Below are 24304 nucleotides of genomic sequence, written 5' to 3' on the forward strand. Positions count from 1 at the left end.
GAATGTAGATCAGTGCAGCAAGCACAAAACAAATACACACACACAACCAACTCCCTATCAACACTCCATACTGTGTGCCAAGTCAGTATACAATGGGTTTTCTTCTCCCTTCCTCTCACCTCTTGTGTCCTTTTGTCTCCACAGCGCAGGGTGGCGGGAGGTGCTGAGTCAATCTCAGATCCATCACTCAGGCCAGGAAATAGCATGACAGATGGACAGAACCAGGCGGTGAGCCAGGGTCAATATAAATGCCTTGAGCTGTCCAGCAAAGACTACCAAGAAAACAGAACCGGTGAGAGGGCCAAATCGTTTTAAGCCTTCTTAAGGCCAAATCGATTACCTTTGGGAGAGCATCACAGATGTAATGACGTTTTAACGTGGTGGATTGGGAGCAGTTGTTATTCCTGTTCAAGGTAGTGTTTCTGGTAGGGGTTCAACTGAGGGCTTTTGAAGTGGAAGCTGTAGAGAACTCTCATGTACACTTACACTATATACAAGTGAAGACACAGAAAATGTGTGTTGGTAATAACTCAAAAATATTGATAGTCATTACAAGTTTTTCTTTTTTGTCCCCTTTTCCTTTTGAGGTACGTTCTGCGAACGTATGTGGGATGGCTTTTTGTGCTGGGACGAGACACCGGCTGGGATGTCTGTAACACAAAACTGTCCAGATCACCCTGACCTGGACCCAACTGGTGAGAAAGATGTGCACTTCTCACACTAATATACAACAAGTTCTCTGAACTTTTTAATCCCGGTTCAGCAGGCAACACAGAAAACAATCCAATCTTCTGTGTGTGATGGAGGTCAAAGGTCATGGGGCTGATTATATGATATAAAGGTCCACCGGCCAGCATGAGGCTTCAGGAAAGCTTGGAGGGTTTTATTTTGTATTTTATGTGTGACTGTCAGAGGAAGGTTGGTTCATTATGAGGCTGCGCTCAGAGTTTTGAGGTTGTATCAACTCATAATGCAAGAACTGCAGGTATTTTTGTGGTAAGAGTGTTTTTAAAATGTAACTAGAAAATGCATTTCCTGCAGAAAATGCTTGTGAATGCCGAAAAGCCACAGTAAATTGTTAAAGCTTAACTGGATTGCTGGCATAATTGCGTAAGAAGTAGGTGAAGTAGAGAGAATAGTGGGAAAAGTGGGAATGGTTAGTATAATATAATTAGTATGAATTTCATTGAAATGTTGAATAACACCAATAATCTATCAAACAAAAGGTATATGGTAATATGGAATATTTTAAGGCTTTTTGTTTGCTTAGCATGCAAGAGGTAGAGGGATTGATTCCTGCCTTCTCATGATAACTTTGAAATCTTTTCTTTTTTATGTCTTTTGTCGACATACTATACTATGACTTCTTTTTGACATACTATACTATGACTTTTTTTTCAACATACTATACTATGACCTTGTTATCACTTTTTTCGACATACTTTTATATACGACTGTTTACAATATAAATTATTTTAGTGGCACAGTGGCTCAGTTGTTAGCACCAGGAAGTAGTAACTGCAGACCATAACCCAGGTTCAATTCCCAGTCCGGGCTGGCCCTTTTCATGACTTTTTTCGGACATACAATACTAAGACTTTTATATCACTTTTTTTCCATGTAGTGGCGGAGGCACGTAGGGGCGTACGAAGAGATGTGCTGGACAGAAATACACCGGTGTTACTTTCACCAGGGAATTAGCTCAAATGATAGAGAGCTTGCTATGTACTATACTATAATTTTTTTCGACATACTGTACTATGACTTTTTATGACTTTTTGATGATTTTTTTGACCTTCTATACTATGACTTTTTTTGACATACAATACTAAACTATGACTTTTTTCGACACACTGTACTATGACTTTTTTCAAAATACTTCACTATGACTTTTACTTTTTTCGACATACTATGCTATGATTTTTTTGCACGTACTATACTAGGACTTTTTTCAACATACTATACTTTAATTTATCACTTTTTTCGACATACTATACTTAGACTTTTTTATCACTTTTTTCAAAATACTAAACTATGACTTTTTACCACTTTTTTCAACATACTATATAGTGTAGTATAGTGTGTATAGTGTATAGTGTAGTTTCCACTGGGCGCGTCTGCGCTGTGTTCCATGTACGGGAGGAGGCATGTAGGGGCGGAGGAACAGACGTTCTGGACCGAACTACACTGGGGGTATTTTCACCAGGTAATTGGCTCTAATTGTAGAGTGCTTGCTTACCACGTGAGAGGTGACGGAATCAATGCCCATATTCTCATGAGGACTTCGCAATCTTGTCATTTTTTTTATTTGATATACTATACAATGACTTTTTTTGACATGATCGATGAACACTTTCTCATGAGGACTTTGGAATCTTTTTTTGTTCCTATCGTTCTTTATGACTTTTTCGACATACTATACTATGATATTTTTGGACGTACTATACTATGACTTTTTTTGACATACTATACAATTACTTTTTTTCGACATACTATACTATCAATTTGTGATCACTTTTTTCAAGATACTGTTATACATGACTGCATACTACTACTACTATACTATGTTTTTTTTTTTTCGACATACTATTTTTGACGTTTTTCGACAAATTGCACTATGACTTTTTAATGACTTTTCAACATACTATACTATGACTTTTTTCGGCATACTATACTATGACTTTTTTCGACATACTATACTATGACTTTTTTCTACATACTATACTATGACTTGACTTGACTTATGAGTTTCTCCTAATGTCAGCAATTGATTTTAAATTTTTTTATTCCAAATCACTTTAATCCTTCTCTTCAGATGTCTAAAGGAAGACACAAGGGTAAAATACAGTTAAGCCATCATCAAGTCAAAATTTTTATTTGTCCAATATTTTGGGTCATGACCAAATACCTGCAAAACAGCTGACATTCCCCTCAGCTGTACTTTGTGTGCTAATGCTAAACTAAGATTGAGAACATAGTAAAGATAACACCTGCAACATCTGCATGTTACCAAGCTAACAGTAGCATTTAACTCAAAGCACTGCTGTGACTATAAGCATAGCCTTGCATAGTTGCTAGCATGGCTGTGGACTCGTAGTCTTCTTAAAGAAATCACTGTTGCATCTGTGTGCTACAATGGATAAAGACTTACACAACAGTAAGTGCAGAGGACAGCTAGTATAAGTGACTCATAAACTGAATATGTTTATTATTAGCCAATAACATGTTGTTGTTTATCAATCAGACGTAATAAATGAAAACAGATATTTATTTATATTGAAATTGACTGTGGAAAGTGATTATGTAAGCACACTTAATGTTCAGATTTCGATATACTACAGTATGAGCAGTTTATACATTGTGAGGAATGCATGGCTCAATAATATCTAGTTGAAGAAATCCAGAGTCGAGTCATTTCTGATTTAGGAGATACAATATGATGGTGGGGGGAGGGGGGTGAGGGAATGGGGTGAGGAAAAGGACAGAGAGAGGGCTAAAGGGTATAGAGAGAAAACAAGAAGATTACAAATGAGGGGTTACAAAAACTGACAGCATCTGGGAGATTAATGGGGAGAGAGAATATGAATGAGAAGAGAGAGAGGTGTTTTTGTAAGAGGACGCTCATAAAGAATCTTACCAAAATACCTGTGACATTAAGGGTCCCCTTATGGCTACTTGTTTGAAAGCTGATGCGGTTGATATGAGGCTTCAGGGGAGACATACAGTTGGAAGTGGATGCTGAACAGTTGATGAGCTGTCGAAGAAGACTAGGCAGTCGGGCTACGGTTGTTGTTGTTGTTGTTGTTGTTGTTGTTGTTGTCAGGACCAATGTCCTGTTACAAAAAAGTATATGTGGTTTTAAGTCTGACATCTGAGAATCTTGCAGAAAATTACTCTAAAGAGGGGATTTTTACAATTTGACATAATGTTTGATGATGCGTGCCGAGTTAAATTAATCACAGTTGTTCTGTAATGCCGAGATTGAGGGTCCAATTTTTGTGTTTGGATGATGCTGAAAAACAAAGTCAGAGCAAAGAACACTACTTGATTCTCTACTTGAACCTCAAACAAAAGCAATAATGTGCCTACAAGTAATTTGATATATGGAGCTTTCAGGATAATTATTGATAAATTATTATGTTTACAAGCTGCTGTAAAGTAATTACATGTTTTTTTTTCTTTACAGAAAAAGTGACCAAATATTGTGCTGAATTGGGTAACTGGGTCCAGACAGGGTCAACCACTTGTCAACCAGCTTCAAAGAACAAGTTAGAGGTATTTGGTTATTGGCTTTTTATCCTGTAAGTAATGGAAGAATGAGGCCTCAGCTGCTCTGTACACTCATTTTCACGGTGAACTATCTTTTCTTTCTTAGAAGGAAGTTCCCCATTTTTTAAGGGATGCTGCTGGAGAGCCTACCACAGAGGCCACAGAGGTTAACACAGAAAAAGGCAGCATTGTGGAAAAAATGATCCTCAAGAATGAAATGAAATGCTCAGAGAAAATGAAGCAAGATCTACCTTATAACAAATCAGGTAGCGGTCTTGTGTAACTGGCCTACAGACAAATCATTGTATTATGTATCAACCTGATTTATGAGATTTCACGTTGGACAAATTTATGAACAAGGGGCCTGTAACATTTCTCTGTTTGTTGACTGTTTCAGGGCTGCACTGCAGTCGTAACTGGGATGGCTTGCTGTGCTGGGACGACACTCCAGCGGGAACCTACGCCTCCCAAAACTGCCCCAATTATTTTGGCGACATTGACCCCACAGGTGAACAGAGACTTGCTGTTACCCTCACATGATGAATTCACTTTTAATCTGGCTCTGTTGACTGTATTTTAGGAAACTGGAATTAATCACATACTTTTTTTTTGTTTCCCAGAAAAGGTAACTAAGTACTGTGGAGAGGATGGTCAGTGGTTTCACCATCCAGAGTTCAATAGGATTTGGACCAACTATACACTCAGCGCAACCACCCATGAGAAGAGACTGAGGGTAAAGTATTGTTGATTAAATAAACTATCCATTGTGTATTTATTGTAAAGGTTATGCATGCAGGTTAAATACTACTGGGTCTTCCTCCACGTTCAAGACGTTCATGTGGCCCCCTCTGCAATTATAGTGTAATAGGAATATAGTTTCAGAACATGTACAGGATAATTAATAGCATGTGGATCTCAGGGGGGTCAGCCATACAGACAGCAGTGGTATAGCAGTATAGAGGTCATTTAAAGGTTTGTATTCAAATGTACATTTTACACATTATAATAAGCACATAATGACAGCGGTAACTTTTGATCAATTTTAACAGTACAAAGCAGTTGTTTAGTCTGAACCAAAGTTGCAGTTACTTAAGTGAGTTACATAAGGTAGCACACTAATTTAAAAATAAATAAAATAAAAACAAACATGTATCTGCTGCAGAGACTAGTAGTGCTCCCAGCATGGGTGGGAAACTTATGAGGGATCATAATTTTGTCCTGTAATAGCACCTCTTTCTGGTTGGTCTATACACACTGTCTCTGTCTGTCCATGCAATCAGTCCTCCAACCTAAACAACAAGATTGTTTATCACTTACGTGAATGTTTTCTGATTTGGCACGCTTATCTTCAGTAAGACCCTGACTGTGAGTGCCTTCCATACATACATAATGCTACTGCTTTTGCTTCTCCTCAAAAAAATAAAGGTTGCACTACACTATTTTCTCAATAAATATTGCCTAATAATTATACCATTGTCTGACATCACTCCTCCCTACTGAGATTTTATTAAATTACATTAAGACTGCAGCCCTCATCTATACAATTATTGTAGTTTAATTTCCCCAAACTGTTTGATCCGTAGCTCTGGCTATAAGGGATTATTGTTGATCCAGAATTGAGTTTTGACTAATTCTCAATTTGTCTATACAATATTAAGTAATGTCAAAACATCTGTTGTCTGTCTGTTTTTTTACAGAAACTGAAAATGCTTGAGAATGAATACAAATGCCTCCAGAAACTATGTCGAGACCCACCTTTTAACAAATCAGGTACTGATACAGTTGACTGACACTCACTGTTGAACTCTGTTTGAGAGGTTTCATGATGGAACCACCACGAGGCCTCCAAACATTTGTCATCATGTTTTTGTGGCTTTGTTGATGCTGCAGCGCTGCACTGCAGTCGTACCTGGGATGGCTGGCTGTGCTGGGACGACACTCCAGCCGGAACCTTCGCCTCCCAGAACTGCCCAGATTATCTTTTTGACTTTGATCCCACAGGTGAGCAGTGTGCCTCAAAAATGTTGCCGTTTTTGAGTTCTGCTGATATCTTGTTAAGCTGACCTTATTGTGCTGTAGAAGATGGACTATAAAGTTCCTGTAAGGATTTAATTATTTAAGCTAATGGGACCAAGGTTTATGGGAGTGGAAATTTAGATAATATGCAACATACAGTATATTGTTCTTTTTAGAAAAGGCAACTAAGTATTGTGGAGAAGACGGACAGTGGTTTCACCATCCAGAGAGCAATACGACTTGGACCAATTATACACTCTGTGCTATCAACACTAAGGAGAGGTTGAAGGTAATGTATCCAGATATACTGTAGTAACAAATTCATTAACAATTTATTGTATAGATTATGCATAGAGATTCTTGGTGATTAAGATGACAATTTCTTCAATTGTGTCATGCTTTTTTCCCATAGCCTTACTGCTCATAGCTCAATCCTCATTAATCATTACTCTCTGTGTGTGTGTGTGTGTGTGTGTGTGTGTGTGTGTGTGTGTGTGTGTGTGTGTGTGTGTGTGTGTGTGTGTGTGTGTGTGTGTGTGTGTCACTAAAATAAAGGCAGCCTCCCATCTCTCAGGGAACACAGATGTAGAGCCGGCTGATGAGGCCACAGTCAGCCCCTTGGTTAACCCAGAAGAAGACGAAATTGTGAGAAAGAAAATCCTTGACAGCCAGTACAAATGCTTCGAGAAAATAAATCGAGATGCACCCTATAACAAATCAGGTAGAGATATTATCAAATGAGAATCATAGTGGCTACTTCTCCTCGCCGGATGTTTAACTCTCTGTTGCTATTGGTGTTGCAGGGCTGCACTGCAGTCGTAACTGGGATGGCTGGCTGTGCTGGGATGACACTCCAGCGGGAACATACACCTCTCAAAACTGCCCCAATTATTTTGCTGACTTTGACCCGACAGGTATGCTGCAAGACTCAATAATGTCCTCCTTTAAAGGTCTAACTGATGCATGATGAATTCACCTCTCACTCTGTTTTTCAAGAACTATAAAATATGAATTGCTATATGAGGAAGAATATACCAAGGCTAACAGAACATGAATACATTGACACAACTGTATGAATTTGAAGACGTTTGGAAAAGATGCATTTATTACTCAATTGTTACTTCAGAAAAGGCCATTAAGTACTGTGGGGAGGACGGGCAGTGGTTTCGCCACCCGGATACCAACAACACTTGGTCCAACTACACACTCTGCAACGAAAACACTAAGGCAAAGTTGAAGGTAACTTATTTAAGATACAGTAGCCTGCTATCATAAATCTACTATATAGTGGTCACTGTGTAATGGGTCAGCATAATCTTTTCTTTTTTTGCATGGAGTCCTCTGGTATTTTGAGTGTGGGCAGATAGCAGAAAATGTGGAAACTGGAAGTATGCAGTCTGATGTGGTTGCCAATAAATATTGTAGCAGACACCAATATTAACAGGCATTTTATTTCCAAAAACCATTACTCTTCTATACTGAGCTCCACAGAAATATTTAGAGATGGAAAGTAACACGCAAGTCCTCTGTCCCCCAGGCTACTGTATACAGGCTATTATAAAACACAGGCCTACCCTCGTGTTGACACCATCACATATTAAAGTGATGGTTCGGAGTAATTCACCCTAGGGTCCTTTGCACCATGACCTCGAGCCAAACACCCCCCCAGAAGCTTTTTTCACCTGGGTCGAACATTGGGAGAGTTAGCTAGAGTAGCGTTATCAGCTGAATAGCTTAGCGCAGGGGCTAATGGACCCACGTTTGTATCTTGTAAGTTACCCCACTAATAATGCCCGAAATGATACCAAACGTCTACAAGTAGTACAAATAGGTTATGCTCTCATAAAACGATGGATTGGAAAGTTTGTAAGTATACCAGAAGTTTATGAACACTTGCCTGCTCTCTTCAGCTCTCTGTTGCTGCTGCTGCTACCTGCAGTTAGACGAGTAGGGCCGCTACACAAAAATTACTACACCGAAAAGAGTTACAACAAAAATATTTATTAATTCAATGATTAAATAAGGTAATGTCTCCAAATTTACCTCAATTATTACTTGTCTCCTGCTAGTTATACTACAGCACTTACTTAAAAAAAAAGTTAAATTAATAAATATTTTTGTTGCATCTCTTTCGTTGTTGTAATTTGTAGACGGCCCTAAGCACTCGCCTTACAGCAGCAACAACAACAGCAGAGAGCAGAAGCCAGCAGGCAAGTGTTATTTACATAAACTTCTGGTGTACTTACAAACTTTCCAATCCTCGCTTTATGAGAGCATAACCTATTTGTACTACTTGTAGACGCTTTGGTATCATTTCGGCATTATTATTGTGGGTAATTTTACAAGATACAAACGTGGGTCCGTTAGCCCCTGCGCTAAGCTATTCAGCTGATAACGCTACTCTAGCTAACTCTTCCAATGTAAGACCCAGGTGAAAAAAGCTTCTGGGGGGGTGTTTGGCTCGAGGTCATGGTGCAAAGGACCCTAGGGTGAATTACTCCGAACCATCACTTTAACAACCTTCTTATCACCAACAGCACCAGGCTGCTGTACCAACGTTTCCCACATGGAAACCAGACCAGGACACCGCAGAGCTCATTCCAGTATTTTGCTAGAAGGGAATTCAGAGACACACTAACGGATTACTGTATACACATTTACTCGCATTACTTTTAATCAGCACTGCAATTCATTAATTTTATTGTTCACAGATTAGTTATACAATTTAATCAATGTTATTCCTGCTAAATGTCATGGTGATTACAGAAAATGGTGGTATCATACTGTTGTTTGCTAGAGGTTGGTGTGGTCACTTGGTCATCTTGATCCTATAATAATATTGTGTGTGATGTAATCTTTAATTTTACATCCGTCACTGGTATTTTCACTAGTATTTTCACTTTGCACTTTTCAGCTGTGATGCAAGAGGTCACGATTAGCTGGAAAATGTCCTCAGCAACACAATATTGGACAGCTGAGTGTTTTTTTTCCTCTTTTAATGCATCAAATAATTATTTGTCCCTGAGTTTTAATGACACAAGTGCAAGTGCAAATGTTGATTTTGTGCAAGATTTACTGTCCTTAAGACAGTAAATCTTGCACAAAACCAACATTTGCACTTTTAACCAAAAGTGCCCTTTGAGACATTTTTGCTAGTTAACATTTTCTGGCTTTCTTTATTCAAGCATTTCCATTTTTATACTGATGATTAGGCATACTCTAAAAAAAAAAGTCACGAAAAATTCTCACTAAAAGAATATCCAAGGAAATTAAAAATGAACAACAATAACTCTGCTGTCCGATCTGGAAAAAAGAAAATGACCAATTGTAAATAACAGTAACTTGTAAACAAAACAACTGCATGAAACTCTGTCTTGTCTCCATGGGGGGGCGGGGCACACACAACAAAACAGGGCCAACCAAAAAAAAACACAAAAAAATATAAAACAATAAACAAACAAAAAAACAAACAACCCCCATAACCAACAAAAACACAAAAACGACGGCAACGCCCACCCACACCCCCACAAAAACAAAAAAAAAAAAAAAAAAAAAAAACACAAACAAACAAAAAAAAAAAAAAAAAAAAAAAAAAAAACTATTTTTTTTTATTTTATATAATAATTTTTATGAAAATATATAATCATAAATTTTTTTTTTTAAAAAAAAAAAAAAAAAAAAAATTAAAAAAAAAAAAATTTTTTTTTTTTTTTTTTTTTTTACTTTTTTTTTTTTGGGCATCCCCCCCCACCTATTTTTTTTTTTTTTTTATTGTGTCCCTATTGAGAGTTGTGCCCACCTTAAATGTAAAATATATAATTGATGTCACTTTATTTAGTGCCAAGTGTCACATGTAAAATTTTGTGCAAAAATGCAAACTATTTGTGCATGTAGGGCCTTGATTTGGGAGATCCTATAGGCACAAAATGTTTGAAGAAAACATGTGACACCTCAAAGACCACATCTAAGTAATAATGCTACACATGTTTTCTCTATCTTGTTTTTTTGTTTTACAGTCAGCGTACATCATGTTTTACATGGCCATTGTGGGTCACGCTTTATCCATAGCCTCCCTGCTCATCTCTCTGGCCATCTTCTTCTACTTCAGGTATTAAATTCAATGGAAATTCAGCTGCAATGCAGTTACTGGTTTGATGATGCACATTACAATGTATTTAGTGAATATTCAGGATGGTTATACCAAAATGAAAGCTGATACAGTTTGTCGTAATTCTGGGATGATTCATTGATAATAGCTTTGCCCTTAAAGGCTGAATCATGTTACTATTATCAATGGATCTAAAAGGCGAACAGATGGTGTTTGGCATCATGGGCAGAACTTTGGTCTCAATCTTATTAGCAGTCAGTGAAATCTCCATTCTTCCTTTGTCCAGACCGGCAGAGTGAATTTTACAGTTTTAAACACTTTCCCCAGAGACAGATAGAACATTTTTCAGTGTTAATGAGTCTAGATGTCACATTTTATAGACTGATTGTTTATTTACTCGTAGAGCTGCTCCAGAGTAAGTAACATGATCTGATTTTGTTTTTTAAATAGCACAGTGGTGAATTAAAACTGAAGATAGTAATCAGAACATTATTAATATCTTAGATGCAGTCGTAAATTTATGCAAATTATCGACCTGAAAATAGTTCTGCTGCTTCACTGAGTGTAATTTATACACAGTTTAACTCGCTAATTTCATGCCAACTTGGTTTCCTTGTGCTGCACACTTATTTCATGGATATTTAGGATTCAAAACTGGAGAGCTGTGACGTCCATTGAATGTGTTGGTCTTTTGCTATTATTAGAAACATGCACCTGAGCGTATTGCTCATTAAGGTTGTTCATCCCGATGAAATACTTAATCCCAGAGGGGAAAAGTGCACATATAAATGAGATACTGCTGCTGAAATTCAACTTTAAGAGATTAAAACAAAGTGGATGAATGAAAGAGAGGTATAATATTCAGTTAATGTATGTGAAATTTGGTGATGAGGCCTGAGAAAAAGTAAGCAGTCTGCACATTGTTAAAACTTTCTAGATTATCTCTAGGAAGGAAGTAACTTACTCAGAATTATTTTTAATGACGCAGTAAGGTTTATATTTCTACAGATATCTGTGGAGAAAAATAAATATGAAGCTTAGAGGGAAATTCATTTTATGTTCTGTAACAATATTTGGAAAAGTTTCTTTGTTGGCCCTGGTGTTCATGATTGCTGCAGTTGTAAAATTTGACATGTTGAAGGGTGTTGACCTCCTAAACGCAGCTGTTATCCAAAACAGCTCTTGTATGAGACCCTCAGTTTGCTGCAAAGTTTTATACACACTCGTAAATCTAGCGGCCGAGTTTAGGGCAGGTGCATTGTTGGAAAACTCCATGACCCACTGTGAGTCAAACTCAGCTACACAGAAACTCAATGGGACATCAGCAATTCATCAACATCAGAGTACAACAACAAATTAAGGTCTCAATAAAGTAACTCTTTTCTTTTGAACTATTACTTAACCTATTTATAGCCAAAGCACTTTAAATATTGGAGGCTTAATGTTGTATTATAAGATCCAGATGTGAAGCTTACAGTGGTATGTGATGGTGTACAGCTGCACTACTCTGTTATTTACAACAGATAAACATACTCCAGCTTGCCGTGGAAAAACAGACGTGGTTAAACGGCCAGCCCTGAAGACGTTAGGACCTGTGGCAGTCCGAACGATGCTGCTATAAGGATTCAGCCTGTGTTTTGACATACCTTTTTAGATAAAACAAAAACAAACTTGCATATAAACACTCAGCAGCTCCTGTATTTCCTTTTATGTCTGGTGCTAAGGCAAGGCAGTTTGTCTGTAGGAGATAACCAAGGCCTCTGAATAAGTTTGCAGTGATGGTTTGTCCTGGCTTGAGTAAATGTAGTGCTCTTCCTGTTTTTCATGAATCTCTGGGGTTTTCATGGCTCAACAATGATAACATTGTCCATGAGCAATAAAAGGATATATCTTCTTACACTGTAGAGGACATATTTATAGGAGGCTATATTCTGCAAAATATATTTGGTTCAAGGTTTCCTTCAGCTTCAAATACTCTGTGAGCTGCATTACATTTGATGGCTGCCCTGAAATTAAAACATTATTTAACCATTACCAACAATAACACTACTGGATGTGAATGACTTGTAATGATTTTGATTCTAATATATATTTTTACTTTGCCTGTCAAGTATTTCATTATGCTATTAATTCTGGGTGACCAGCGATGGTAATGAGGACCACCCTTGGGATTCAATATGCATTATTTAACAGCGTTTCTAGCATGTACAGAGCACTTAGAGGCAATCCATCTCATTGATGCCAAGGTTTTTTACCAACCGAATTCTGAGATGAAAAATCCCAATTATTTTATATTTTACGGACTGTAGCAACATGGATTTCCTCTTGGGGAACAAGAAAGTATCTATCTATCTATCTATCTATCTATCTATCTATCTATCTATCTATCTATCTAGCTATCATCTGACAACCTCATTTAACTATTAGCCTGACAGTCACTTTTTGTCCTGTTTACGTCATTAGTTGTAACAAGTTTTTTGTCTACTTTAATGTTATGTTTTTGTGTCAGAAAACATTTGATTCCCAATTTTTAGATGGTATTTTTTTAATTATCACATCATATCCTGGTATGTTACAAAGTCATTGGCATTGACTCTGGCATCTCTCTTCACACAGGAGTCTGAGCTGTCAAAGGATCACCCTGCACAAGAACCTCTTCTGCTCCTATGTACTCAATTCAGCCCTCACCATCATCTCCCTCGTAGCAGTTGTGAATAATCCTGAAGTGGTGGGCAGAAACCCAGTAAGTTCAGCCTCTGTCAAATAATTTACCACCAGGACTACAACAAATTTTACTGTTAGCACTGTCATACATCCATAGTGGGGATGGACACTATAACACCACATACAGTATCTCACAAAAGTGAGTACACCCCTCACATTTTAATAAATATTTCATTATATCTTTTAATGGAACACTGAAGAAATGACACTTTGCTACAATGTAAAGTATTAAGTTTACAGCTTGTATAACAGTGTAAATGTGAAGTCCCCTCAAAATAACTCAACATACAGCCATTAATGTCTAAACCACTGGCAACAAAAGTCAGTACACCCCTATGTTAAATTCCCTTAGAGGCAGGCAGATTTTTATTTTTAAAGGCTAGTTATTTCATGGATCCAGGATACTATGCATCCTGATAAAGGTCCCTTGGTCTTTGGAATTAAAATAGCCCCCCATCATCACATACCCTTCACCAGACCTAGAGATTGGCATGGGGTACTTTCCATAAAATCATCTCTCAATGCAAATCAAACTAGCTATTAGGCTAACTGACATAAAACCATGCCAATCTGTAGGTATGGTGAATGATGTGGGGCTATTTTAATTCCAAAGACCAAGGGAACTTTATCAGGATGCATAGTATCCTGATTACTATGCATCCTGATAAAGAGATGATAGAGAGATGATTTTATGGAATCTACCCCATGCCAATCTCTAGGTATGGTGAAGGGTATGTGATGATGGGGGGCTATTTTAATTCCAAAGGCCAAGGGAACTTTATCAGAATGCATAGTATCCTGGATCCATGAAATAACTGGCCTTTAAAAATAAAAAAATCTGCCTGCCTCTATGGGAATTTAACATAGGGGTGTACTGACTTTTAGTCTGTTAGAACATCAATGATAACAGTTATTAACTATGTTTACTGTGTTCACCAACTTAGGTGTATGTATGCATGTATTTGGTCATAAACCAAATTATTGTATCTGATAATGGCACAAGAGGAGAAGTTATTGTAACACTATAAGTAGTATGATATTCATCCTAAGGGGGACATCGCTATCTTTACCAAGTTTTATAGTCCAATATATGTTGCAATATTTCAGTCTAGACCAAAGTGGTGGACTGACATCCCTAGAACCAGATGCTAGCATGGCTTAAATAAAATGCAGTTTAGCAGAATACAGTGTAAGGAGGAAGATTAGTTCCACTGTCTTGAAATGAGATACAAATGCATTCACAATTTATGCTAAACCAGATAAAAATGCAAGGAAGAATTTCGATGAACTTTTTAAAATGAATTTGCTTATGCAAGGCCAGGCAATGTGAGGAAGCTAATTTCAAATGGAGTTGCTCTCTTGTACAACAGACTTTTGAGTACATCCTAATTAATCTCACTGTGCCATATCTTGGCAATGTTACACAGTTACACAGACAGTTTTTGCTCTCTTCCACATACTTCTTTCAAGAGTTTTGGAACCACACTGAATGCATTATGTGATTTCTTTGAAACACTGAGGTCTGCTTTGGTAGAGATGATAAATCTGTCTCGTAGGAATGCCTCATTATCAGGCCTGAACATAAATTCATGGGTTACTTTTCAAGAACCACTCCTTTTGGAAATGAGAATAAAATAAGAAAACCTGTTTACTTAATGCTTTTTCTTACTTAAAAGTTGTTATTGCAGAGTTTTTCCAACTCCAAAAATTGATAATATCTTTCCATTTATAAAATGAAATACATTCATACATGTAAAAAAAAAAGTAAAAACTGTCAGAATATTGTCTACCTACTAAAAACTTTAAAAATCAAAAACCTTCATCTTCCAAATATGTTAATGTCCAAAAACTAAAGAAAAGAGAACTTTAGATGATCAAAATGCCATACAGAAACAACAGATAGGATTATAGAAGTTGGCTCACAGTGCATACAATCCCATTAGATCTCAGCCAGTTTTCAGCTGGAGCATCTGTTGCCTGACAATGTACTAAAAACATCCAGAAGACCGCCGAGACTTCAGATGGGTTTGGGTTTGATTCTGCATCCTCCTGCTGCTTCTTTTTTGTGCATTCACCAAGTCTGGCTCATCCCGACTGCAGTCTTTATTCCCATCTCTGATTGTTTCCAAGATGATTTACTCTATACACAAATAATATTCAATTTCCAACTAAACATTGAATGTCCCTTTTTATGCTTGCAATACCACCTTGTATGATATCAAATTTTAATTGCCACTCTCATTAATTTAAAGCTTGTTCTAAACTCCAAAAAGACTAATTGTACCCATTTCACATGAGCACAAACGTTTAATGTTCCTACTATTTGTTCTCATTTGATCTTGATCACTTCATGAATAAATACTTAAAAAACATATTAACTAACTTGCTTTTTATTCTAAAAAACAAGTACTTAATTCATTGCTTTCCCACATATACTGTATATTGAGAACATAAATGGAAGAAACTTTCATACAAATACATTTTAGAAAAAAATATTGATCAGGCTTTCTGGTTAGTAGTTCTGCGTTTATAAAGAATGCATGCAGCCAGACTATACCGGTAATTCAAAGATTCTGGCATTGCTACTAACTGCTGCTCTCAGGGGTCTTCTTAGCTCAAAACACACAACAGTCATTCACTTTTAAACTTTTAGCCATATGTCTCTCCCTCACTTTCCTATATTTCCCTTTCCACTTGAAGAATCTCCACTATAACAGACATGGACTTGTACACAGACTTAGGTCACTCCCTTTTCACTAATTCACAACTGTTTTGCATTGCAGCTATCTGAGGTTTGTCTAAAGTTACTTAACAACAATCTTCTGGTTTACAAATCAAGCTGCAATACATAATTTAGATGTTTCTAATGTTTTCAGCCTCCTCCTTGGTTTGACATAAACTTTGGGTATTTACTCCCCCACACTGCAGGCAGGCTAAACCAGACTCTGTATCACCTCTGTATCACATACTATCAGCAAATCTCCACCACAATCCACCTTTCCTAAATCACCAGTGCAGAAAACAGGCTCATAAGTCTCACTTCTGCAGCTGTAAATTCCAAAAATTTCCCAACAGATGCATGAATCCCAACCAATGGTGCTTGTGATTTCTTTTTCTGACCTACGTTGGAAAGTAACAGATTTGACAAAACAACCTTTTTGACAAGTAATGACGAGGATAGGTTTTGAAAGCGAGCCATTGCACACAAAAAAACATTTCTTCACATTGATGATGATGGCATCATGTCTGGCTGCTTCCTGGACATAATTCAAATTTGGGGAAGCCATCTGAGATTAGATGAGACAACAATTGAGCAGACAGGTCCAAAAACATATTTCCTTAACAAATCTCCTAAGAAATGAAACTGAGTCTCAAAATTCCTAGAGGCACACATAATTTTTTTTAAATGTACTTACTATATACTTTTGTGGAAGAAAAGTTCATTTCAAGACAGAATTTAGGATTTTTTAAATAGTCATCGTTACAGTCAGGTTCATTGGAGCCAGTGTGTAGCAGTTATTAGCAGAATTTCACCTTATGGCGCATCCATAAGCGTCTTGGTAATTATAGCATTAGTAGACTGTGGAAGGAAATGACTGACATCATAATATGTCATCAAAGTCATCTCTTTCAAGAAATTATAACAATGATTCAACCAAAAGAAAAGAAGACTTAAAGTGCTCATTTTATGCTTTTTGACTTTTTCCCTTTCCATTATTGTGTTATATATCTTTTTTGTACACGTTATGAGTTTACAAAGTGAAAAAGCCCAAAGTCCACCCCAAAGGTAGCCTAGAAATCTAGACACACCATAGCAGCAGCAAATTTAATTTGCAGCCAGGGGGAACTAGGCACTCTCCGCTGGCTTGCGAGCTGGAAAAACCAAACTCTAGTCAGGCCAATCACATCGTGTATAGAGCCGGTGGGCGGGCTTATGGCTGCTGCTGCTGGGAACAGCGGCCTTCTGGAAGACTTGGAGATAAAGCCCCAGTGTGTAACGTTTGTAGTTGTTTATTATCAAAATCTGTATTGCCCTTCACAAACTTGTCCTTTTTAATGAATATTGACCACCACCATCAATTTCAAGTATTCCTATTAGCTTGGAATTTTACATTTGCGCTTGCATGAACTGGGGGTAGACACTCCATAATGATGCGCCATCTTGAAATATGTTAGCCGTTAAGGGACATACAGGCTATACTGCTCCGCCTTTCGCGTTTTCGACTCACAGCTGCTGCTAAAGGGTATCGTAGCTTCCTGGCATCATCAGAAAAAAGAGTGAACATTGGAGCTGCTTTGGAGGCACACACCAAATCCCAACTAGTTAATTATCCTCCGGACAGCTGCAGTCTCCTTTTCTTTCTCTCTCCTTTCCATTGGATGCAATGCCCGCTCGTGGTGTGAAGTGCGCGTCCGCGCCACTCTCCGACATGAACTCATGGATGCATTAAGAGAACGCATGAACAACAACCACAGCTGATAGACACCATTGCTTTTTGAAGCGTGAAGGCTACCGTAGCTGCAATACTGCGTGGCGAGAGAGAGTTGATTGCGATATATGATCTCAATGCTAAATGGGAGTAATTCTTACACAATGTAGCCTTAAGCTTTTCTTTGAGAAAATAACAAAGAACGGCACTGAAATCATTCTTAAAAAAGGAAGATGTGTTCGGAGTTTTGCCGACTGGATACGGCAAAAGTTTAATCTATCAACTAGCTTTGCTACCTTCTTCGTTGCTCTGCCTGGTTGTAGCGCTATCCTATTGCGTGCAGAGGGAATTTGAAAGACAACCGTTTATCCCGCCCCTCGGATTGAGCCCTGTCAGTGGTGAGTTCCCAGACCCAACATCTTGATGTGGGTCTGGCTTGTCAGGCTACCCCAAAGGCACTTACCATCTCCAACAGAAAACACTGTTCACAAACTGCTCCAAACAGCCCTATTGTAGTCCAGCCTTTGCTTCCGTGACGAATATATTTAATGCTCGCCTAGCTGCTACCATGGCACACCCTCATACTCTGCTTCTGACTGGCTGGTAGTCCTGACCTAGGTACTGCGCATGTGCGACTCCCAACAAAGATGGAATAGAAGTGAGATGCCTCACTCTGTAGCTAAAACAGAGAGCTCAACACACAGGATGAAACGAGGAGCTGCAGCAATGTGCAGTTCAACAAAAATATGGTGTTTTTTGAAAATGAAACCATGTAAACCTATTCTGACATACTATTATAACACCTAAATACATTTATGAACCTGAAAACGAGCATAATATGAGCACTTTAATGATGAGACATGCTTTCATGTCGCACTGTTCTGGTTGCATTTATAGAAAATTGCATAGTGCTGTATAAGGTAATAATTGCGTTGCAGAACATGTTTTTCACTTCCTTGTGCAAAGTGAGACAAACACAAACAAATCTTCCACATCCATTTAAGCCCACCTCCAGAGGGGATAAATTAATAAACATCCCCTCTGTCTGCAGCAGGTAATACTAGCTAATGATTTTGTGCCACGAGTGCAGAAACATCCTCTTTGTGTCCTGCTGAGATGATGTCAGGAGTGTTTAAATTAAATCAACTTACATTAAAGGTCTCTTTTATAGAGAAAGTGAAAAACAGACAAAACAAATAAGTATTCCTGTTTTGGCTCTCTTTGCAGGTTTACTGTAAGGTGTTGCACTTCTTCCACATGTACATGCTGGGCTGCAATTATTTCTGGATGCTGTGTGAAGGTATCTACCTGCACACGCTCATCGTAGTGGCTGTGTTTGCAGAGGAGCAGCATCTGCACTGGTATTACCTCCTGGGCTGGGGTAAGTCTGTCTGCATTCAATCAAAACACTATTTGCTGTGTTTGTGTAAAAACATATTGTTTTATTTGTTTTATGTCTTTGACTCAACTCATTGAAAAAAACAATTCAACAAGATTAGATAAGAGTCTTTTTGGTTAAATTAAAAAAACTAAGAAAACGTTTCATGCAGCAATTTTAAAAAGAGCCTGAGACCGTGAAACTAAAACCGACTAAAAACTAAAACAAGACAGAACACAATCTAGAAGCCACAATAACTCATATCCACCCGATCCTAGTACAGTATTCAACATGCTGACATCTTTATTGGCCCTCATGTCGCTTAGTGCTGTCCTGTTTAATAATAATGGATGCAGTCCATCAAACAAGTAGGATGGAACTAAATGGATCATTGAAATTTGGACAATAACCTTGAAATGTGTGTGTGTGTGTGTGTGTGTGTGTGTGTGTGTGTGTGTGTGTGTGTGTGTGTGTGTGTGTGTGTGTGTGTGTGTGTGTGTGTGCGTGCGTGCGTGCGTGCGTGCGTGCTAATCTAAACCCAGCCTCTAGCAGTTTTTTTTATAGACATGAAGCCAAATGTGACAAGATTGTTACAGGAAATGAACCATGTGGTGTTGTTTTTCAGGTTGGAGCAATACAGATGTAAAAGAAATATTGATCCACTGTGTTTCAGCCTTTCCAAGAATATATACAGTAATATTTGTGAAGGACTTATTTATTATATGAGGTAGTTTAAGACCAGAAAAACAAACTGACCAAGCTAAGCACACTTTTTACTGTTGCATAAATGACAAATGAATTTGCCTAAATTCACTCAAGACCTCATATGGCCGCCATCTTTTTCCCGTCCAAGGTTTTCCTCTAGTGCCTGCTTCCATCCACGCCGTGGCAAGGAAAAAGTATTTTGATGACAAGTGAGTAATGTTCCAGAAACTTCTGCAAATAAACAGGAGATGTTTACATACGTGCTCGTCTGTGTGTGGCAGACGGCAAGAGCGTGCAAATCCACACACGTGCATGTTTTTGTATGTGTGTGCATGTGTATTTTGGGCCGCAGCCGGCACTGACTGATATGTTATTCCTTCTGTAGCTGTTGGATGAGTGTGGAAACCCATCTGCTCTACGCGGTCCATGGTCCGATAGTGGCAGCGCTTCTTGTAAGTCTGCTAATCCACCGTTCCAGCACAATACAAGAGAAATACATGGATCTCAGAGTGAAAAATATGATTATTGGTTTGTTATTTTGGTTGTAGTTTTAGTTTAGTTTTTTTCATATATTTTTTTTACTTTTTCCAGGTGAACCTCTTCTTTTTACTAAATATTATAAGAGTGTTGGTGACCAAGTTGAGAGACACACACCGGGCAGAGTCCAACATGTACATGAAGGCAGTGAGAGCCACCCTGATCTTGGTGCCCCTGCTGGGAATACAGTTTGTCATTATTCCCTGGAGGCCAGAGAACCCCTTAGCTGGGGAGGTCTACGAGTACATCATGCACATACTAATGCACTACCAGGTAGGTACTGAGCTGACAGCAAGGTGCTGCATCAATCAGAATTTCTATTAAAGTACCAGGTAGAAGCTCAGTTTAAAAGATAAAAAAGGGTGTGTGTGTTTTTTTTTAAACTGCTGCTTCTTTTCCCTTGCGGGTTGAGGTATTTTGCACATCTGGGAGCAACCCAATCAGTAATAAAGGAAAGAAAAATATCAGCATTAGTATGCAAGCAAAAAAGTATCCTGAACGCAGCCCACACTTGTCAGTGCCCTTTGGGTCAGGCTTGAAATTTAGACGTTTGGCGTGCTTGAAAGTTTCCACCCATAAAGTCCTTGTTTTCTGCCTCGTTGTTGTGATTGATTAATGTGAATTACTGCTGAATTCCATTTTAAAGAACCAGTTAGCCACTCCAATAACTTTATTTAATTACCAGTTACACATTTAATTTAACAACAGGCAGGCAGGCTATGAAATTCCCAGGTAGGCAGTCAGTTCATTTACGTACCAAATAGGGATTAAATTGCTCCACCATATACTCTCTGTACTGTACTTTTCTTTTCAAAAAGCACTCTGATTGTGAAGTAGCTGTCCTACCTCACTGCTAGAAAGTGAGACATTCCATTACTTTTGTAAAAAAAATACAATGCTAATTATTTGTACTTGTTTTGCTTTTTAAGGGATTACTGGTAGCAACAATATTCTGCTTCTTCAACGGAGAGGTAAGCACTCTTCATTTATGTATATTAGCAGTTTGGCTTTTCTACGGTGTATTGCTGCTGCTGCACAATGTTGTGTAAAGTTAAAGGAAGAGTTCGACATTTACGTAATTGTGCGCTTTTTTGCTTTTTTTTGCCAAGAGTTAGATGAGAGGATCAATACCAGTCTCTTGTCTATAAACAAAGTACGAAGCTAGAGCCAGGAGACAGTTAGCTTAGCTTAGCATAAGGCTGGAACCAAGAGCAAACGGCTAGCCTGGCTCTCTCCAAAGGTAGACATTTTTAGTTTACTTTAGTTTAGTTTAGTTTCTTTAATTAGTGAGCTTTAGTTTTACTTTGCCCCGTTTCCAGTCTTCATGCTAAGCTAAGCAAAGCATCTCGTGGCTCCAGCTTTATATTAATAAATATATAATTATATAAAAGACAGACATGAGAGCAGTGTGAATCCTCTTATGTACCTCTCAGCAATAAAGAACATAAATGTATAATTCTCAAAATGTTGAACTATTCCTTTAGGAAAATTGTTTTCTGGAAAAGTTCAATTTGGTGCCATGTGTGACAAAATATCGTTTTGGACAATTTTAACCTTTCATAAAGGTCAACCTGCACATATTACTCTGGGAGCTGTTCAGCCAGGGAGCAATAAAACCGCTCATTGCTTATGACATTAAATATGAGACATTAGACTCCATCAGGCAAAACATTTTCCTATTTTGTTTTTCCAGGTCAGATCTCTGGCATTCTACATCTGTGCCTGATAGCATATCAAGAAGTGACCCAAACACAGACTCAAAGTTGGGTTTTGCCATTGAATACTTGAATAACATAGTTCACAGGGATGCTACATCTGTCATTAGTCCAATTGTAACAGGTTATAAAGCATCGTACTGCTTCTCTCTTCCAAGACCAATCTATTGTTGCGGCAGTAAAAGCTGAAGGGTCATGTCAGATGAAGAGTAAGACACAGTTTATAAATGACTTTGTAGTTTCCAAGCCCAGCTGGAAATTGACTCTACTTTCAAGTTCTCCTGTCAGCCTTTTTAAGTCTGTCTGCAGCTGTGTAACTGCGAGCATCCTTTACTTGGTTCTGGGGGTTAATAGTGTTGTGCAGACCTTTCGGGTCCACAGATGCTTTCAAACTCAAGGTCTCCGCAAAGCATCAACAATATGTGCTGTAGGATTAAATAAAGGCATTTTTAGCGAGTCGTCGTGGTGGTGTGAATACCACAGACGGATCAGGCAATTGCAGACAACTATTTCTGTGTGTTTAAAACTAATACGCTGGAGTTAAAAATAACAAGTGGAATTCTTTGTTATCCATAGAGACAATGATTGCTCGGAGGTATTTTTTTTTTGCATGAGAAGAAAACAGGGCAGAGATACATAAATTGACAGAGCAACAGATTTAAACTCGGCATGAGGTGTCTGGAACAGAGAAACTAGCAATCTATTGTGGAGTTCAGCCTGGAAAATAGGTCAGGTATTAGATCATACATGAGCAGCTTGAACACAACATTGTCTTCTTAAACAATTTAAACAATGTGTAGAACATGTGTATAAAGGACGAGTCTACTTTTAGAGTGATCGGGGTCAACAAATAGAAACTATCACGAGGGAATGAGAAGGTTTGCTTGCTTCACCCGCATAATGACCAGTTCAACTCCGTTAATCAGGACACGGGTTTCTGGGGCCAGTTTCAATTCTGCTCTTTGATTTCAAAGCCAAACTGCATGGACCTCCCTTGTTTCTTCAATGGCCCCATTGTGATGTCAGGTCAGAGAGACAAACAGCTTTCAAGCTGTTTTTGTGACAAGACGTTCTATTTGAGAACTGTACTGTAAGCCCAGGCTGCTCTTTTGTCTCATTATAGCAATTACTGTCATGATTCACATCATTAGGTCATTAATATACCAGCAGTGTTTAGAATAAGGTGTCACAGAGTAAAATGATTAACGTTGCACTGCTGGAGGACTGTAGCTGTGTTTTCTGGTTTTAGGAACTCCAAGTTCACACCATCAATTCTTCAATCAATCAGCCAATATGGACATAGTGCTGAATTGACTATTTTGATAATCAGTTAATCAGAGATCAAGGGGAAATGTCAACATTCACTGGTCCCAGCATCTTAAATGTGCAGATTTGCTGCTTTTCTTCATTTAATACTTTGTCATCATTTTATGACATTTTATTGACAGAACAAAATAAATAACACATTAATCCTAAAGCCCCACATCCATCTAACAACAATACTAGCTTCTACTGTAGGCAGGACTAAGGGTCCAAAAAGGGGCAAAAATTAACTATGGGACCTAATTGACAGCTGCAAGTTCAGAACACGTCCCCATTTAAAAAATGCTGCTTGTTGCTCATTTCTGTCTGAAAACTCAGCAGGTAGCCATGATGAGTTGATTTCCTTTTGATCAACTTTATTGGCAATGTAGGTGAACTGAGGGAGGCAGAGTATAATTTGGAACATTAAGTTCTCTCAGTCATGTATGCTTCTGGAGGGTGAAAAGTTTGAGTGTGCTGTTGCCATTCTGAAGTTCTCTAAACTCGGGAATTAAAAAAAGTAGTATTAGAGTAGTTTTTTTATTTATATATTTTTTTATTTAGAAAGATGATGCATGCATAGGCAAGTTTTACATTTGGATGGTTCATTTGAATGCTGCCCAAAAAATTTAAATATGTGTAACGTCTGTTAAATACCAATAAAGAGAACTTAAAAAAAAGAAGTAAATATTTAAATATTAAATATTATCTTGATACCTTTGGCTGAGGGAAAGGTTCCTCGTACACCCTATAAGCAGTTGTAGATGATGAATGTAGGGGAGAATTTATAATGACATGTTTTAATATTTAACATATAGCTCAATATAGATTGCATCTTTCTTCCCTTTTATAACATGATGATCTGGCCACGTGCACAACTTGGCCACATTCCCAGAAATGTGACTTTGGTGTTTACAATTCCTAACTGGCATCTGTTAACATGATTGAAATCTGAGTGATCCGCACATGCTGCAGCAATTGTGCTTGCATCAGTTAAGATCACCGGTTGGATTAATATTGTCACAAGAGGGTGTTTATATGGGCTCTGCCTTACTCACATTGCACTGTAACCACGCTTTGATTTGCATGTAAATTCGGACGTCTGGTGGAATAATTTCGT

General features: G+C 38.1%; 1 protein-coding gene across 3 annotated transcripts in view; it reads left to right on the forward strand.

Moving 5' to 3' along the window:
- Positions 1–24304, forward strand: part of calcr (calcitonin receptor) — a 57796-nt gene that overhangs the window by 29618 nt on the left and 3874 nt on the right. For all 3 annotated transcript variants that reach the window (XM_039821069.1, XM_039821068.1, XM_039821071.1), the window contains exons 3-21: positions 145–292; positions 588–695; positions 4187–4275; positions 4376–4535; positions 4667–4777; positions 4890–5002; positions 5967–6039; positions 6160–6270; positions 6462–6574; positions 6841–7006; positions 7089–7199; positions 7412–7524; positions 10302–10393; positions 13010–13136; positions 18775–18928; positions 19779–19839; positions 20016–20082; positions 20222–20440; positions 21097–21138. In XM_039821069.1, coding sequence (XP_039677003.1) covers positions 145–292; positions 588–695; positions 4187–4275; positions 4376–4535; positions 4667–4777; positions 4890–5002; positions 5967–6039; positions 6160–6270; positions 6462–6574; positions 6841–7006; positions 7089–7199; positions 7412–7524; positions 10302–10393; positions 13010–13136; positions 18775–18928; positions 19779–19839; positions 20016–20082; positions 20222–20440; positions 21097–21138 — 2178 coding nt within the window. The remainder of the gene's footprint in view (positions 1–144; positions 293–587; positions 696–4186; positions 4276–4375; positions 4536–4666; positions 4778–4889; positions 5003–5966; positions 6040–6159; positions 6271–6461; positions 6575–6840; positions 7007–7088; positions 7200–7411; positions 7525–10301; positions 10394–13009; positions 13137–18774; positions 18929–19778; positions 19840–20015; positions 20083–20221; positions 20441–21096; positions 21139–24304) is intronic.

Source organism: Perca fluviatilis, chromosome 13 (genome assembly GCF_010015445.1).
Source record: "Perca fluviatilis chromosome 13, GENO_Pfluv_1.0, whole genome shotgun sequence".
Taxonomy (NCBI): domain Eukaryota; kingdom Metazoa; phylum Chordata; class Actinopteri; order Perciformes; family Percidae; genus Perca; species Perca fluviatilis.